Source organism: Cheilinus undulatus, linkage group 11, assembly GCF_018320785.1.
Source record: "Cheilinus undulatus linkage group 11, ASM1832078v1, whole genome shotgun sequence".
Lineage (NCBI taxonomy): Eukaryota > Metazoa > Chordata > Actinopteri > Labriformes > Labridae > Cheilinus > Cheilinus undulatus.
In genome coordinates this window covers 24,954,501-24,973,596 of record NC_054875.1, presented here as the reverse complement: position 1 = coordinate 24,973,596, position 19,096 = coordinate 24,954,501, and the positions used below count along the sequence as shown (strand labels likewise).

Below are 19,096 nucleotides of genomic sequence, written 5' to 3'. Positions count from 1 at the left end.
ATATTGGTTCTGATTGGTAATCAATTTACCTCCAGCTAATATTGGCAACTCTTGCTGTTATTTGGTTTTGTGATGTAACATTTGTCTAAAGTGCTGATTCAATAGTTTTAAAGTGATGAAATGCAAATGAAAACATGATTACAAAACAGATTACAGTGTAAAGCTCTCTGGATAAGCTGCATTACTGGAAACATCTTGAATCAGAGTTTATCTGTTATCTGATGCCCTCTGCTGGTCAATACGAGAACTGCATACACTAAAAGAACAAAACTGTCCACAGCACAAAAAGCTGAAAAACACATTATTTTATTCAATACATACAGTATCATATGTATTTTTGTGAATTCCTTTGGTTAGCATACTCAGAGTGATAGTACATTTTAGGCCTATAAAAATAAGAATAAAAAATAATTTGACAATATGTGACTTAAGTGTACAAAAAATGTCTTTTTGAGTAATAGAAATAAACCCCACTTTGAAATATATTTACATTAAACCCATTGCTGAGACAATACAAAACTTAAATGCTTATAATATGTACAACTAAATAGCTCAGTGTATCTGTGTGCAGATAAGAAAGGCCCATTCTATATGAGTGAATAATGCCGACACAACAGATAATGTGCTTTGATATAATGAGCATGGTATGAATTACATAGTTTATGAATGTTGCGTAAAAAAAGTCTGTCTTTGGTCAATGTGGTAAAACCCCCCAAGTGCAATTTTACTGCTTGTTTTGTTCTGCAAGGTTTTCCCTGGGAGAATTAGCTGTTTGCAGAGCAGTCTACAGATTGTAATAATTCTGTCAAGGACGTGTATGAAATCTTTATTAGGTGAAAATAACCATGACAGAAATGTGTGAAATATTAGATCTTTATGTTCTCATTTATGGGACCCCCTGGCTCGAGGCACTTAATAAACTGCAGCTGCAAAATTAGGCTCAAAATCATAGCCTCAGGTGTGAGCCAGTCTAGACGCTACTGCCCAGAGTCATATGGTTCTAATCTAATCCGGTGATTGTGTGAGTCATTATCTGAAAATATGCTAATGATATGCACCTTGAGCGGTTGGTATGTGCTGAATTATCCCTTCTGGCCTTTTTTCCTGTCCCTTTTTTGTCCTGGTTTTCAACTCTAGACGTCCCGCTTGAGTTTCTCAATGCAGAAGTCACTTTCGTTGTCCAGTTTGGAGAGGGTCTTCCTTACCCGCAGGGCTGTGAGGCGGGCTGATGGGCTCTGGTACCAACACTCCTTCATGATCTTCACAATGGCAGACATGATCTGGATACACAGAAACAAATCCGAAAAATATCACCTGGCTATTAAAACAGTATATAACACTGTACAATACATGTTAAGTAATATATTTTGTGCTTGCTTGTATGTTTTTTTCTTCACAGGCATAACTTAGAATCAAAGCCATTAAGAACAGGGACGGGGCAAAATATAAATACAGCAGTATACAGTTGTCCTGACGTGTGTGCTCTGTCAGTTTCACTGGTGCATGGTGGTACTATAAAAAAGAAGCTGGCAGTGGGATTAAAGACGTGGAAGAGCTGGAAAGTGATCATCATTTATGGGAAGAAGTTAAATGGATGAAGAGCATTACAACATGAAATTAACATCAAATTGCAGTAAATGAATATATTAGTCTGACATTATCTTTTTAGAGGCATTTATATTCTTTAATCAGACATTGTGATGTGTGGGACTTTCTCACACTTCTCCCTACATACTCTCAGTCCAGTTGCGTGCTCTTGCAGAAAGTCTGTAACATTGACTGTTGTCCAAGACCTTAGAATTCAGAGTGGGACTGAATAGTTAAAAACCTCTGCATCAAGTATGCACCAATGCTGACTTACTGAACAGGTTACACACTTTTTACTGCCACATCTTACAGTTCTGCATTAATACCTGCAACAATATAAATGCCTGGGGATTGCAAAGAAATTATCTTATATCAGAAAATGCCACCTAATATGTTTTTTTGGCAGCACTCTATTTTAGTGGGCCCTAATTATCTAGCAATTTTATAGTAATAAGTGTAATAATCTAGTAATTTGTTAAGATTAAAGTGGTAATTACCTTGTAATAAGTTGGCATTTTAAGTAATAACTTTGTCATATTAAGGAAGTATTTGCCTTATAATAATGCACTTATTATTGAATAAATCCACATAGTACTGCTTTAATTCTTGGGTAATGTGATATTTGGCTAGATTCCAGTTTGGTACACCACATCCCCAGCACTTCATCGTCACCTCTGAGAATATGTAATAAATTATACTCACTAATATTAGAACTAGATTTCAATAAAGACTGTACAGTATGGCTTTAGATAATTCCACTGTGCAAAGATATGAGGATGTCAATGGGCCTATTAAGACCTTCATAGGGGGTATGTGGTTTTCTCCTCCGCTCTATTTTGTGACTATTTCATGCACTCTGGGCACTTTACTACTAATCAAATTAAGCACTAATATTCAGAAATGTGTACCTCAAATTTGCCCTGCAGTAAGTATCATTTTCTTTTATTGTTTGAATTTATGTGCATTTTTAACCATTAGTTTAATGTAATAAATTATCATTATTATAAATTCTACTGTTGTTGTTACTTTTGTCTTTCCATATTATTCACAGGCATTGACAATACTCATGTAAAGTCACAGTTTATGTTGTGTTATGTGTTGCTATTTAGCATCTTTTTCATGTCTTTCTTTATAACACAGCTCTCTTTCTTTCCTTCATTCTGTGCTCTTGTCTAAATATTGTATCAAATCTTCAGATTAAATGTTATATTTTTTGTGTTAGTATCAGTTTCTCTACAATAACACACATTTCTTCTTCATTGCCTACAATATTCCAAGGACAGTGGTCACTGATTTACTATTTCTGTCAAAATCTAGTTGACTGCAACCTGCTGGGATGTGGAGATATGGAGGGAATTTTTGAGGGAAGAAATTAAGGACAACTATGCTCTATATTTTGATGCTATTTCATCCTCTGTAGGCCCCCCATTTACATCCAAATACTCTAGCCTACATTTGAACACTATCAATGCACATCTGCTATCAATCATAGGCTAATGATCAGAGTTGTTGAGAAAGTCATATGTATTTTTAAGAGAAATTGTGTTATTAGGCCTCCCTATTGCAAAATATTTTCTGACACAGACTTTCAGAAAGGCTACGGTTTGATTAAAAATCAGCAAATCTCCCTTCATTTTTCTCCCATGATGATCTTGATGGCTAAGGTGTGTTTGTATGAAAGCATCATTTGAGCTTGCAAGTTCTGCTTAACTTATTAATGGCCTATCAGCACCAATCAACAGAAATTATGACAAAAACATGCACATTGATGAATGTTCTCTAAGTTACCCACTGTCTTGGAACAATCAGAAGACAAGTTAATTTTTCTATCTGGACATATGATCTCTCCATATGCCTGCTCTGCTGCTTACGTCCCAGGACAGGTGTGTAGAGAGAAAGAGGTGCAGGGGCGAGAGACAGAGAGAGAGAGGGCAGTTGCTGAGTGACACAGTAAGAGAGAAGCACAGGAGTGCCTATATTGCATCTGCCCAGAACCGGCCCTGCTAACCCTCGTAATAGTGTGGCAATTATCTGTAATTAGGTGGTATTTTACCAAGTTATTTATTTGAAATAGGACGATAATTTTCTGTATGTTGCTTGATAATCCCCAGGTATTGTCTTAATTTTGGACCACTCAATTAAAGTTACACCTTCCTGAATATTTTAAAGTTATTTTTAGAGTTAGAGTAAAATGCTGCATTAATGCCAGAGAATTACTACAATATTACAAGGAATTACTATATAATAATATATTATCATTAGGTTAATCCTTCCTTAATAACACCATATTTTCAAGGTATTTCTTGATAAAATGCCAATTTATTATAAAGTAATTACCACCTTATTCTTGAGAAATTATCAAAAAATAATTACCACTAAGTACTATAAAATTACTGGGTAATTAGACTCACAAAAAATATTCAGTTTTTTTTCTCTTATTGTGTAGCAGAGATGCACAAGAGATCTTAAATTAAACATGAACTTTCTCAGTCAGTGTTTTAAAAAGTTTCCTGCAGCTGATGCAGTCAGTGTTATTCTGCAGCATGTCAATTTTACATCACAAGGATATGTACCAACAGCAACCCTAATCATGCAGATCAGCTGTTGTAGCCTAATGACCGAATACGAAGGGACACATTTCAAAACACAACCTGTGTTTTGCATGAAATGTGTGGCTTAGTAATAACGATATAAGATCTGGCACATGAAAAAAGAAGCTGTAGTAGGCAGAGCAGAAGTGCTGTGTGTATTGAAAGGGGCGAGGTGGATGCACGTGTGTTTGGGTAGCAGAGTTTAAAAGAAGTAAATCAAGCAAATTAAAGTTGTTTGTGAATATTAGCTGGAATGAAGAGTACTGTAAATAGCCTCAGTTCACTTTTGAAGGGGTGGTTGCATAAGTAAAGAAAGGGAGGACAATTGAAAGAAGAAGGCCTGAGTAGGTCGCAAATTGTCAGCTATTTTAAAAAGTATCTTACCATGTAAAATAATGGAATTTTAGTTTTATACACAACCGACGGTGGGCCTTGGATTGCTTTTTCGAACGACAGTTGAATTTCTTTGATTATAACCTTTATTTAACTCATGAAAACATCCTTTTACAAGATGAACTGAGTGAAGCAGACCCATGTTTCCAAAGAGCCACTGTATGTGACACTACAAAGACCCAACAGTGTGTCTACTCCTTTGTCTTCAAATTCATACTGTAATGGCCTTTTCAACTGCAAAATGGGGCAGAAAAAGTCACACAGACCGCACAATATACAAAATGAACACCCCTAATTACAGAGATGGTGATTTGCAGAAATAAGCATCACCTATGGATATGTCTGTGTGCTCAAAAATGGTAGGCATGTATGAATCGACCATGTCTGTCGATTCATACAGGATTAATTACACAGATGTTTACAAAAGTTATTACAAATGATCAGGGGTCAGGTAATACTAATCCTGCACGAATAGGAGTTAAGGAATATAACGACACTTAAATGTTGATTTGTGTGTTTTTGTGTGTGTAAATAATCAGTCGGCTTACAGGGTGGGAATGGAGCCGGTTGTGCAGACAGGGCCTCTGCTGGTCCACACACAACACCTTCTTCATCTCCTCAAAGCTGGGGTCTAAGGGCACCAGGTCAAAGAATGGAGGACGGTATTCTTCCACAATCCCTAGAACAACAATAAGAAGAAAAAGAAAAAGGTTCAGTTTATGTTTTATCTTAAGTTAAGAAATTACTAAATATCACAATGCAAGTCTTGCCTGTAGGTTTGTCAGATTTAGAGGGAAGACAGGTGAGGAAAAAGGAGGCCATGAAAACCATTTATCATCCTCATGAAGCAATAGCTCTAAAACCACTGATTTATCTCCTCATACATTTCAAAGTCACATTTATCTTCATACAAGGTCTGAAATAGCACATTTAGAAATGGAGATAGTCTGCAGTGGGAGTTTTGTAAAGTATGTTTGACTAAACAAGTGAGCAGCAAAAGATATCAATTCCCGGGCGACTGGGATGGAGATCTGCAAGGCTTGCTGAGTGTGTGTAGTAGATTGTGTGAGAGCACGGACACACTCACAATTATACATGTCTTTTCATCCTGTTCAAGTATGTTTATGTGGTAGTTTGTGCATGGATTTCTAAATTGTGTGTGCTGGCATCTGGACTATGTACAAGAGAGTGCTGACACCAGATAAGACTGTTTATAATTACTGCGGTGCTAATCGTGAGAGAGGATAGTAGAGACAGACACAGACTAGGAAAACACTGGAGTGCTGAGAGACATGGGACTAACTGCCTCTTATGTACACTCATCCAGAGCCAGACAGACATGACAAAGAAAACACTATTGTAACATAATGTGGCTGGAGTAGATAAAGAGTACATCAACCAAAAAGCAGACAACTCAGATATACAAACATTACATAGCATTTTCTACATCAAAATTCAAAAACACTTACATATTTGAGCATGGAGATAAAGGTAACATAGTCTTAAATGATTGATTTCTTACCATTAACAATGGTCCGACGGGTTATTTCCCAAAAGACCAGGCCCAGAGCCCAGATGTCAGTTTGCTTGTAGGACTCAAAGACATCCATACGTATGGTCTCGTCCAGCACCTCAGGGGCCATGTAGCGCTTGGTTCCCACCCGAGGGTTGTTGCCCACATCAAGGTAGTCATGGGACTGGGAGTGTATAACGGCTAAACCTAAGGGGAGGGTAGGAAAGAGCACAAATTTTGTAAATCTATGGTGATTTACAGAATAAATGTAACCAGTCTGATAGAGCTGTGCACATTGTTTTGCATGATTTTATAACTGCATTCAGGTTTATTCAGTCATTTATCTACTCTTTTTTTAATAAGAAAAATGCTTTGGGATATGTGTGCTATTGCCAATGTTAATCGTTTTTCCTTTTATCTTGCTAGAAGTAGTAATTTTGCTCCAGGTGAGGAATATCTAGATGCAGGTAGATAGGATGGGTGAGTGTTTGTTGTTTTTTTCTAAATCAGGACCTCAGGACAAATCTTAGTTAATACACAAAAGGCACTTAATTTTGGTGCAGATATTTGTTTTAAATAATTAAACAAATGAAGGACTATTTTGACTTCTGTGTCACACAACCCTTACCTAGGTCTGCGATGCAGCACTGCCCGTTGCGCTTCACCAGGATGTTTCTGCTTTTCAGGTCTCTGTGGGCTATAGCGGGCTTTTCCTGGGAGCTGACAATCTCGGTGTGGAGATGAACTAAGCCACAGGCCACAGACAGACACATCCTCAGGCAGCTCTCGGGCTCCAGGCTGCTGTACTGCAGGAAGTCGTAGAGCGAGCCCAGCTCATGGAAGTGGGTGACGAGCCACAGCTGGGTGCTGGAATTCTTGGATGTCATGTCAGAGGCAATAAAACCTAAAGACAGAAGATTAGCTATCAAAATTACTTTATTCTGGCTGACCAAACAAACTTAGTGCTTTCAATCAGTTAAAAAATGAACCCCAATAAGTCACAATAGAGGCTTAGTTCAACATGATTAATTACGATTTTTAAATACTTTTATTTACTTCTAAAAATATTTAAATGCTCAAGATCTATTACACTGAAATGGCACTAAGTAGTCTGTTGTGAAACATCCTAAATTGCTGGTTGAGAATTTCTGGTTAGGAAATCTGGCAAATCACATTTCAAGTGGGGCCCAGGCCATCCTGGACATCCATCTAGAGCCACTCCTGACACACAGTCAAAATGACATATTCCCAGGGTCTATCAAAAAAAAAAATTACTCCCTATGTCCTTTCCTATCCACTTTTCCTTAACCTAAATGAAAAACATCACAGGGTCAAGGAAAGGTTGGAGTAAGAGAATAGGAAAGGAGAACCACAGTGATAAAGGAAGCAGACTGTCCATAGGTGAAAGTTATGGACATGACATGGGTAAATTGTGTAAAAACCACAATTTCAAGTTGATGGACTACAAAATGTGCATCTATTACTCAGCTTGCACTCTGTGTTGTTTAGTGCAGTGAATGAAACATGAATTGTGGGTTGTCTTTTCTTCTCTCCTTAGGTAAAGGATGGTCTAGAGTATCATACTGTATGTTAAAGAAGGTAATATAGCAAGCAACAAAGCTCCTTTCCTTATCATTTGGATAATTCCAACAGCCCTATCATTGCCGGCACTCAAGTATTTTACAGTTGTTTCACTCAGTTAGGAACTTTCTTAAGCAAAAAGGACTTCTCATTTGGACCCAATGTCATCTCAAGTGACATCAAAAGAGACTCAAGACTGCAGAACTGACTTCACCAGGCACTGGTACTAGCATTTACTAGGCACTGCTAAAGTTTTAAAGGCTTGGAGGAGGGGTTAGGGGGCTGTTCATACATCTTTGTGGACTTAAGTTGTATACTAGTGTTGACTCAGCTCCTTGATAAAAAAAATAAAATCAATAAAAACAATCTTTAAAAAAGAAATCTGCAGTGCAGTTGAATTTCATTCATAAATAACAGAGCTGTAGTGGAGAATCAGGCTTCATGATGAAAGAATGATTTATACAACATTCTTTGGTCTGTAATGACCTGCTTCTTTCCTCTGCTTGGTCACATTATTGTTTTTTAGGGGCTAATTGTGGTGGATGAGGCTCCATGAGAATTTGCATGTGAAATAAATCAGTGTATTATTTGTTCTTTCAATATTCAGTTGAAAAACACAAAAAACACACTGTGCCAGAGTGCACAGCACTGATTGTAAAGCAATGATTGTAATGTAAAGTATGACACAGTTTCTAAATTGTATAAATCTTCTTTAGGAGGTTAATCTGTAATGAAAAATGGTTATTTTTTAGTTTTTAATACTTTGTGCTGTCATTATTTTATTTCACGTGATTAATTTGCATTAAACAATAAATAACTACCTTATTTGCTGCTGTTTACACTCAAAATGCAACAGAAAAACAATTTCTATACTACTTTTTGTGCTTACCCAGTATGTTGTCATGCCTTAGCTGTACAGTGTTGTATATCTCTGTCTCTCTGAACCAAGACTGCTCGTCCCGTGAGGAGAAGATCTTGACAGCCACACTCTCCCCCATCCAAGTTCCCCTCCATACTTCTCCATACCTGCCTTTACCTGGAAACAGAGTGACACAGTTAAACAACTACAAATAAACAAAACAGGGTAAAAAAGAGCAGCAAATTTCAGCAAGGAGACTAACCAACACACTCAACGAGTGAGATTTGCCTGGCCATAGTCCTCTGGACCAGATATGGCAGCCCTGTCCCACTCCCTGATGTGCAAAACTCATCAAAGATTTCCTGGAGAATAAGACAGGGAAAGAAAAAACAACATATGTGAAGATCAAAAATTTCCAACATTTTTGGATATCATTATTATTTTTCCAAATATCTTACACCGTATGTGGGGTCTTCTCCATTGGGGACCTTAAGCATGGTGGCATCATGGTCTTCAGCATTTTTCAGTCTGCAGTGTGTGTGTCTGAAGCGCAGGAAAAGCAGCAAGCCACACACACTGGCAGCCGTGATTAAAAGCAGCAGAGACACAGTGATCCACAGCTCGGGACGACTGACATCTGGAGGCGGTGTTGTTGTTTCTCCATCTGGATACACATTAGCATTCAGACACAAGAATAAACACAAACACAGACAGTTCTTAGTGAAACCAGTGTCAGCAACAGAGCAGCATATTTGCTCTAAAAGACCACAAGGGGGAACCACTTACTATGTAGAGAAAAGCTCTGAATCCACTAAGAACAAAGTAATGAACTATGGGGTGACTTTAAGAAGAATAAACATTACTATACCACCTGGATCAATATAGCAGTGCTTTTCAATGTATATAAATATGGTGAAAAAATGTTGTAAAGTAAAGGTTTTGGATACTGACTGACGTCTGAAGGTGCTGTCGTGAGAGCATTGCAGTAATTCTTCTGGCAGCACTTGATAAAGAAGCCCCTAAAGGCAGTTTTGCAGTTCTCATTGCTGTTTTTTCTGGAGAAGCAGCCCCTCTCCTCATAGCCTTGCACCCAGGAGTAGAAGCAGAAGTCCCCTTTGCAAGTTCCATTCTTGCATGTGCCCTTTTCATTCTCACATGTACACAGCAGCTTCTCATCATCTTCAGACTCTGAAGTACAAAGATGTACAGACAATTTCAGACATCATCTAACAGTTAAATGCACAGTATGCAAGGCTCTCAATCAAAATAATAACAAAAGATGGTAAGCAGAGGAGCTTCACCCACCTCAATTTCTTTGATCTCATTTTGAACTGAGGACCGTTCAATTAAAAAACTGCACATCATTAAGTGTTTTTTTATGAAACAGTAAACCATGGTGTTGGTTTTTTGGAGGAATTTTGCATAAAAAGGGAGAAAAGCTGTCAAAAGTGGCCTCCCTTGGGCCTGGTTGAGCACAACTGGTAGGCACACATATACAGTGGCCACAGTGCTTGATGAACAGAATGAAGTGTTGATTCCCACCCCCAGAGCTGTTTGAAGCATATCTTCTCCCTGTTGTCTCCCTGTATTTCCTGTATGTCTTCAGCTGTCTCATCATAATGATCACAAAAAGCTCAACAAATAAAAAAAGAGAAAGTGGCCCTCCGGGTAACACTGCGAGCTACTTTTAGCTGCTTTTGGGATCAGCACTAGCCAGGAAGGCCACTTTCAACAGCTTTTCTCCTTTTCTCGTTATATGAAAGTCATGCAAACAGATTAAATTGAAAACAGGTTAACTGTAACATAAAGGGAAGGGGGTCTGAATACTTTCTGAATGCACTGTATATTCTAGTAAAATGTTCTTTACTAAGGGGGAAATCCCAGCGATAAAATGAGTTAATGTTTTTTTCAAATTACAAGACATCAAAAAGGTGAGAGAGGTGGTTTAGTTCACAGGGACACCTTCTGTAATTGTTAGTATCAAACAGTATACAGTGTGCCTGAAGTAGAATTCTTAGAAAATAGAACAAAGGAAAATAAAGAACCCTAATGACTCAGTGAAAGAGAGGCTACTTGGTAGTACTTCTCATAACCAGAACTTACTGCTTACCTCTGTCCTTCTTTAGCTTTAAAATGGAGTTGATCTGATGCACAGTGTGGGTTTGGTTGTAGGTAAAGCCAGAACTTCTAATTCAGTTTCACTGTCTACACATAATGTGTGAATGCAAGTTCATACAGACAAGTAGCAAATGTTTTCTCATAAATAAAGAAAAACTAATTTACAGAGGACTGAAAATGAATAAAAATGTCAATTTAAAATGCTGATGGGACTCCGGGTTGAAAATAGCCAAAGCTGCATTTCTCGTGACACTAAGCATCACAATGAACTTCTGTCTCTTTTATCCAGTGATCTATCTGATCTCCTAAACCTATAATCTGCGGTTTTGTGCGCTAACACCTAAGATGATATTCGAGTAGTTCCCCAACCACTAACACACTTTGATTCTGCTGTTTATGCCATGTAGGTACTGCATTGTTCACTCTGCCTGTCGGAGCTTGTTTGCTGGAACAGATTCTCATTGTTTTACACAGGGGGAGCTGGCTAGAACTACAGCTCTCACCTGCATGGACAGCAGAGATCCACAAAAGCACCCCAACAATCACCAGTGAGCACAGGGTAGAGTTTCCCATCTCTGTAAAATAGAGGCAAAATGAACAACAGTTAATATTAGGGTTGGGACAAAATAACAATACAGCAATGTTTTGCAGTACTAACTCGTGTATCTATTATTTGCTTATAATAATGAGTATTCAGGTAGCTGTTGTGCTTGAGTCATCCTTTAATGTAAGCATTTGCTGAATGCCAGTGGGGGATATGAATGTCAAGTTTTACTCCAATAAACTAGAGCTGCTGAAAAAGTAAGTGGGCACTTTTGAGCCGTACAGTATAGCCTCTCTTTATGGGGCGCACAATGCAACCACCAGGCTATCCGATGCTGCAAATGTTGATGCAGGAAGCTTTGAGGTCCAAAACAACAGTCCCAGGGCCCAGCCAGTCTGCCTGTGCTGTAATTGCATTGGGTGGGAAAAAGGGGCTTAGGGGAAGGAGTCTAACAGCACTTCAGAGTTTGTGTATGTGTATGGAGACTGTGTGTGGAGCTGTGCTATCCAGGCTCCAGGCCTGTCGACTCCTCGACTGCCCTGCTCGCAGAGTAAATATTGATGGCTATGCTTCCTGCCATTGAGTGGCCCCACCCTGCCTGGCCGGCGAGACTCAGGTCTGCTCATTGTTTAGGACTCCACTGCTGAGGGTCACGCAAGCAGGAGGGCCTTCATACAGAACTCATTCTTTCTCACTGCTGAAGCCATACCAGTCAATACCAGGGCAATATCATTTAACAATAAATTAGGATATCAGTTTAAGATACAAAATACTGTTTGACAGTACTAGTGAAAAATAAGATCAGACCAATGTTTCTGTAAGCATTAGACAATATAGTGCTATTTCAGATCAGCTGGTGGAGCAGGCTGACATGAATAGAGGCAATAGAGTTACAACTACTATAACAACTGCCAGTAACTGCAACGGAACACTGCCTGATCAACAGGAGACTGCTGAATGCTACCTACTGAGGTAACATGGGGCTGCGCATATGAACGCAGCGGCTCAGCACTCTATCACTAGCAGCAAAACAAAGCCCTACACTTACACTAGAACTGACAGGGTGCCCACGGAGTTTGTATGTTTCCCGATGGAGATTATCTGGAGAATGGGGCGCTCGGAGACTGACAGGAAGAGGACGTGGAGCAAAACAACATCTACAGCCAATGGGGAGGAGGCAGTGATGGCATTGTGCGAGAAGGCAGAAGCAGGGCAAACAAGCCGGGCTGCAGGCTAGGCTAAGAGTGACCCCAAACAAACCTGCCATACTGAGCATCTTTCTCCTGGATGCCCGCTCCCTCGCCAACAGGATGGATGATGTGAGGCTGAGGATTTCTAACCACCGCTTGGACCACTGTGTTTGCTGCTACAGAGGAGACTGCCAAATGTAAATTTGTTGCATTTTTACAATGCAATGACAATAAACAACTGTCTATCTATCTAGAGGCCCTTGTCACACAGGTTTGACTCTTGATCCTGGCACTGTCTGGTGCATGTCATCCCCTCACTCTCCCAACCAACATTTCTTATCTCTCTAAAGTTGTCCTATCAAATGCAAAACAAAAATCCCTTAAAAACCTACAACAATGGGCTAATGTTCAGATTTTTTATTTAAAGATACATACAAGACCTCTATGACTTGACCTGTGACAGGTGACATCACAGGTCCGTCCTATAACCTCTGAGGTGGTTCACACTTAAGTTAATCTCAAATGTGAGCAGACAGAATAACTCACAAAAGTATCACTTAGTCTGGAAACAAGAGTAACCTCAAGGATTCAAGTAGTTCATGGTTGTGTTACCTACAACCAACACCTCTGTGATTCTCCCTTTTTCATTGTACAAAGAAGACAGGTATCTGAGCTAACTGCTCAGACTGGACATAAGGGGAGCATCCAAACAGTGCCAGGATCAGGATTCAAACCTAGCAGATGAAATGCATTTGGTACTCAAAAGGCAGCCTCTCAGGTTGTGTTCTCCCCGTGCATGTGTGGGTTGTCTCCGGGTACTCTGGCCTCCTCCTACCAACAAGAACATGCTTGTTAGGTTAATTGGTGACTCTAAATTGGCTGTAGGTGTGAGCGTGCCTGGTTGTTTATGTCCATATGTCAGCGCTGTGATTGACTGGCATCTAGTCCAGGGTGTACCCCACCTCCCGCCCAATGATGGCTGGGATAGGCTCCGGCCCCCCCTGCGATAAGCAGTATAGAAAATGGATGGCTGGATGTTTAAAAGCACTTAGGGAGTACTTTTTAAAACTGAAATTTTCATAGGGTGGCTAATCCCATTTGGGGTCACAGGGGTGCTGATGTCATCCCATCTGTCATTGGGCAAGAGGGCTACCTCTATAAAAATAAGAATTCATTCTCACATCCACAACTTTGACAATTTAGAGTCACTGATGAACCTAACAAGCATGTCTTCAGACTGTTGCAGGAAGCCAGAGTACCCATAGAGAACCCAGGCATGCTTTGTGAGAACATGCAAACTCCACACAGAAAGACCACATCTGACGGGGATTCAACCAGTACCTTCTTGTTGTGAGGCAACAGCGCTAACCACAGCCCAACCACGCAGCCATGTCCTGTAATTGTAAATTGAAACTACTTAAACCAGATTTAGCTATTGTGTATATTTACACAGCATACTTACAGCGATATATGCTGATCATATGCTGAGGAATTTACACTTTCCTATTTCATTTTTTTTACCCTTTAGAATATGATTATAGTTTCCAGATTTGCAACAAAAGAATACTGTCAGTCTATCTCATTATACTCCAATTTTAAGTTGCACCTGTTGGTCAGCAGCTACAGGAATAAAACAACAGTTACAGATCTCATCGAGATAGACCAAGCCAGTGCTGGGAATTAATTTGAATCAATGAAATGTAAATAAGTTACAGTATGCTAAAATGAAACCAAATAGTAAAAAACTAAAACTTTAAAAAGGTCCAATAATCTGTTCCCCCAATTTACAAGTTTTGAAGGTAGGATGATGAATGAAATTAACAGGAAAGTTGAACTCAGGATCAGATCAATCCTTGTCAATAACAATAATGTTAAACTTACAATAAAATGCATAATTTTTCAGAAAAAAGGTGATCATACCTCACGTTTCGCTGTATATTGACCTTGCACCAACTGCACACATCTGGCAGAGGAACTCACATGTGTCAGCACAGACTACGGATATCCTCCTTTGATTCATCTAGCTTGATATATTTATGTAACAGTACAGGAAGCCTTCACACCATAACCCTGTCATTTGATTGAGTAGGTCAAATGTCATTTATGAGAGAAAAGAACAGAGGAGGGAGAGTGGAAACCCTGAGTATGACTGATACGACATGGACTATGTTCTGAAGGGAGTTTCCACAGTATATCAAATGTCAAACCTCTGCTGTGGTAGTTTCTTTCTTTTTCATTTCACAGAAGACTAAATACGTCTATGGAACTATCTGTACTCTTCCCATCATGCTTTGCTGCAAGGCTCAAGTTTAACACGAGGACCTTTTGCACAAAGTCACGGTGACCACGAACCACATTTCACCAAACAGAAATGAGCACTTCCTGTATCATGCAGTCTACATGTAAACTGTGGTTAATGTGTGGGTCCAGTGAGGGAATAGTCCAAACTCACTCCACCCACAGAATCAACATGTTCTCAGTGGAGCAGCATAAATATTTCTTATTTCTCCAGTGATCAGTTTTATCAACCTAAGGGCTGCGACATAGGAAAGAGCACTAATCACATCCTCCATCGCCTGACTTGAGTCTCCAGCACACTTCCTCTCTGAGCTCTCTCCTGTTTGTCTCTGTTCTGTCTAACGCCACGAACGCCTGACCCAAAGGGAAAAGATCCATTGTCATCTCTTCCTCTCATCTGCAGAGCTTTTACTTAGGGAGGCAGATCTCTCATTCCATCTGGATGACTCTGTGGTTAGAGTGGATGGAGGGGGACATGGCATAGCACAGCAGCCTCTAACAGCCCCTCCGCCGGGCCTCTTCACATCAAATAAAGCCTATTACTGCGTTTCTGGAAAATAACTTCAAGCAGAGTTACTGTAAAGCTTCTAGCATGTGGTTGAAATGACTAAACAGCAGCACATTCAGTTCCTTTTCAATAACATAGGCTCTTATTTGACATGCTTTTGTTCTATTTGCGTGTTTTTACCCAGTAAAATAAATCCATAATCCAGAGATTGGGGCCGTCTGCTAGTTACAGCGACACACTGATTGTATCTTCGTTTCCCAGACAAAGCCGGGCTTGGCTGGCTTTATGGCTCAGTCGGCGTCTACATGCTCTCACATGAATACCTACGTGAATGCATGTCAGAGGGAGAAAGAGATGGATATTCTTCAGACAAACCAAAGAAGAAGAATATCAGGGAGGTTTGTGTATGAAATCTGGCATCCACCTACACCTTGAAAGGACTTATGTGACCTTATGACCTACATGTAAAATGGCAAAAATCTCTCGCGTGTATGTGTGTGGGGTAGGTAAAGTATAGGTGAAAGTAACTTTTCACTTCAGCATTTTCAGTGCAGAATAAGGAATTCAGATCATGGTTATAAACACTTATACTTTAATAACTGGCACTGCTTTAAGCCTCATGGAGTTCTGACCTTCTTATGAAAGTATTGGACACAAATGCCTCAATATGAACTGCCAAATCAAACAACAGCATAAACATCCTGTCAACCTGATGAATTAATTTGCAGTATCAAGAAAACACCATGTATGCATATTAAATGTATCAACAGCTCAGAGTTAAAGTCTTGCTACAGAGTTTTATCTGTATTTTTTGTATTCCTGTGATAACATTTCAGTACAAGGCAATAAAGATAACCAGTGCAGAGCAGCCCAATCTATTAGTCTGGGTTAAACTTGTACAGGGGCGACTAAATCATCAACCCACCATGGCCACAGTACCTCATGTCTATGCATTCTACAAAAAACTAAAAGAATAAAAAGCATTTTAACTGTCTTTCAAGAACAAACGCACAAACTGCCAAGATCAAGATATTTACAGCATCAGACTGCACCACTTTCAGTACAAAGTTGGCAGCTAAAACAGACACATGTTGCTGCTTTAGGCAAACACTGCTTTGTTTTGTGTGTAGGGTGTCAAACTGTAAAAGAAACTTGTTGGCTGCTAACAGCCAGAGGTGGAAAAAGTACACAACTATCGTACTAAAGTAAAAGCACAGTTGGTCTGGTTAAAACTTACTTAAGTAAAAGTAAAAGTAAATGTCTAGAGATCTATTTAAGTAAAAGTAAAAAGTATTTGATTTAAAGTTTATTTTAAGTACTGAGTAGCTGAAGAGCTGTACAGTAAAGTATGACTGAGATATATATTGGCAAGAACAAGAGAATAGAGCCCCAATCAGGTTGTTTAGGCAAAGCAACATCTCTATAATACACAGCAAAATTGACAGTGTTAATTAAACTCATACAGAGTTAAATTTAGCACTTTAAAAGTGACTATATTGGTCCACACTACATAAAGCTAAACAAAAAGTTTGAAAGTCTCACATATTTTACTACATGACAGAGCTGCAGTAACTGTGGCAAGGTGGGTCTCCTCTGGCAAGAACAAAGCAGAGATTCAACCTCATAGCAAGGAAATACATACTGATGAGGAATATTGTGCAAAAATCTAAAGTCAAACTCCAACTCTGTGGATAGCTTCGCTCATAGCGCAAATGTGCCTCTGCCAAGAACAAAGCAGAGAGTAAACCTCATAGCAAAGCAAAGCAATGCATATTAAAGAGGAATACTATGCATTTTTTTGTAACCTAAAGTTAATCTCTAACTCAGTGGATAACCTCACCCATGGTGCAAATGTGCTTCATATAAAAAACACAACAATCCACCAGATACTTGACCAAAAGAACTCCACATGGATCAGGTTCACTGAACATCAACAACATCCAAACACAACTAAACACATATGCATTAATCTAAATATATCCAAACATTCTGCCCAAGGGCATGCAGGAGAACTCTGCCAACCCAGCTTTGATATTGAAGTGTGCAGAATTTAGATTATTTGACTCTTTACAGGGATGAACAAAAACTGAAGGATCAACACTGTCAAATTACCATCACTAAAGATCATCACATTTAGAGTTGAGTTAAGATTACATTTTGGGAGTAAAAATCGGCACAGAAATGGTTGACCCTGAGATATCAACACTAATTTTTGCCGTGTACAGCAGCTATTTTGGAATGTGCTGTGAAATTATACTCTTGCTATGTGCTACTAAGTGGCCAACAGAGGTGGAAAAGTACAAGAGTACTGCACTCAAGTAAAAGTATAGTCACTCACTTAAGCAGGAGTAAAAGTACTGATTTTAAAAGGGACTCAAAAAAAGTGCATGTACTTGAAAACTACTCAATCACAGTAATTTAAATAAATGTAGGCTCAGCTAGGCATATATCCTTGATGTTAATACCAATATCAGTACTTAGACAATTTAAAAAAGCCAATACATTTTTTATGGACAGTTTTTCACAATAAATTAAAATATGCATTTTTCATTCAATGAATTATGAACCACATATGCATTTATTGGAACTATTTATAGTTACACTAAGCAGCTATCACTGCTTTGCGTTGGACTAATAAGACTAATAGCCCAATAATATTTGAAACACTCCTGATTAACACAAAAGATGGCGCTTTAAGCATTTATTTAGCCTACATAGATATATCTTCACATAGAAAAAAAAGGTGCAAATAGAACATTGGGAACTGTTAGGGTCTGGTAAATCTATCAGTGAAACTTGATGTACAATGCGGAAAAAAACTTGAGATATGGTGGAAGCTCACGGATTATCTTAAATTAGAGAAATGCAAGTGAGAGAAAGTGAGTTGTACTGGTACTGGCAGTCATGTTGTGCAATACAGAGCTGAAAAAGTTGTGTTTACACTGAGAAAAAGACACTGTAGATGTAAAGAGGAAATGAACATTACACATAAGTTAGGTGATAAGTAGTGTGACATGATGAGTTCACTGTCAGTTCAGTCGGCTTTGGCAGGTAACATCTTGACACCTGTTTGTCCACATTTGGAAACACGTGGAGTGATGTAGTGCTCCATCAAATGTGTCTAAACGCTCAGCATGGGCTACTTAACCCATTATTGAGAGGCAATATTAACATAAAACCGCTACTGGGAGAGAAAGTGGAGTTTTAAACGGTTACCTGTTTTCTGCTCGCCTTTTACCGTGACCAACGCAAACGCCGCACGTCTCCCATATCAAAGTTAGCTAGAAGCTTCCCTCCAATGCCGAAGTATTTCGAGTAAAGGTAGAAAAAAATGAAGTTAAAACACTGCTGGCTTCATTTCAGGAATGGGCTAAATCGTCTTGCTTGTCGTCTAAACAGCTCAGCAGCAGATGTTTTCATCCACAGAGGGCTCACATCTTTTCCTGCTTCGGTTACGACCAACAAACCACCGTTTTAAGGAAAAAGTTCCCCCGTAGTTTTCCTCCTCACTCAAAAAACTCGAAACTGCTGTCTCGTTTGATATAAAGTGGTCCCAAAGTGTGATAAGAAGTAAAAATGTATATCTAATGTTAGTAGTCACAGCAGACTTTCAGCAGGAGGTCGACAAACAGCGGGGCTGTAGCCTATCTCATCTCGGTCCAAATCTGCGCTGATAAACCTTCAACTCGAACCATCGTCGTCCGTTTGGACCCAGACCAGACTTCTTCCGCGTCCCAAGTAAAGCCTCCCAGCAGGTCCTCCTCCATTAAGTAAGAACGCGTTTTTGTTGTTGTCTTTAGTCCCGATCTCAAGGCAAGTTTACATATTTTTTTTAATAGTATACCGTTTTGTCCCACCCCTCATTGTCCCTTACAGAGAGAGCTGCACTGCTTGGAATGTGTTCTCATAGCGGT

General features: G+C 39.3%; 1 protein-coding gene across 1 annotated transcript; it reads right to left on the bottom strand.

Moving 5' to 3' along the window:
• Positions 1–290: 290 nt before the first annotated feature.
• On the bottom strand, positions 291–19,096 carry acvrl1 (activin A receptor like type 1). Its single transcript, XM_041798867.1, has 10 exons — positions 18,399–19,096; positions 11,146–11,217; positions 9,476–9,712; positions 8,983–9,188; positions 8,787–8,886; positions 8,555–8,701; positions 6,713–6,988; positions 6,094–6,291; positions 5,120–5,250; positions 291–1,280 (listed from the first exon to the last, which is right to left on the bottom strand). Exons 2-10 carry the CDS (start codon positions 11,213–11,215, stop codon positions 1,134–1,136), a joined length of 1,512 nt encoding a protein of 503 aa, XP_041654801.1. The 5' UTR covers positions 11,216–11,217; positions 18,399–19,096; the 3' UTR covers positions 291–1,133.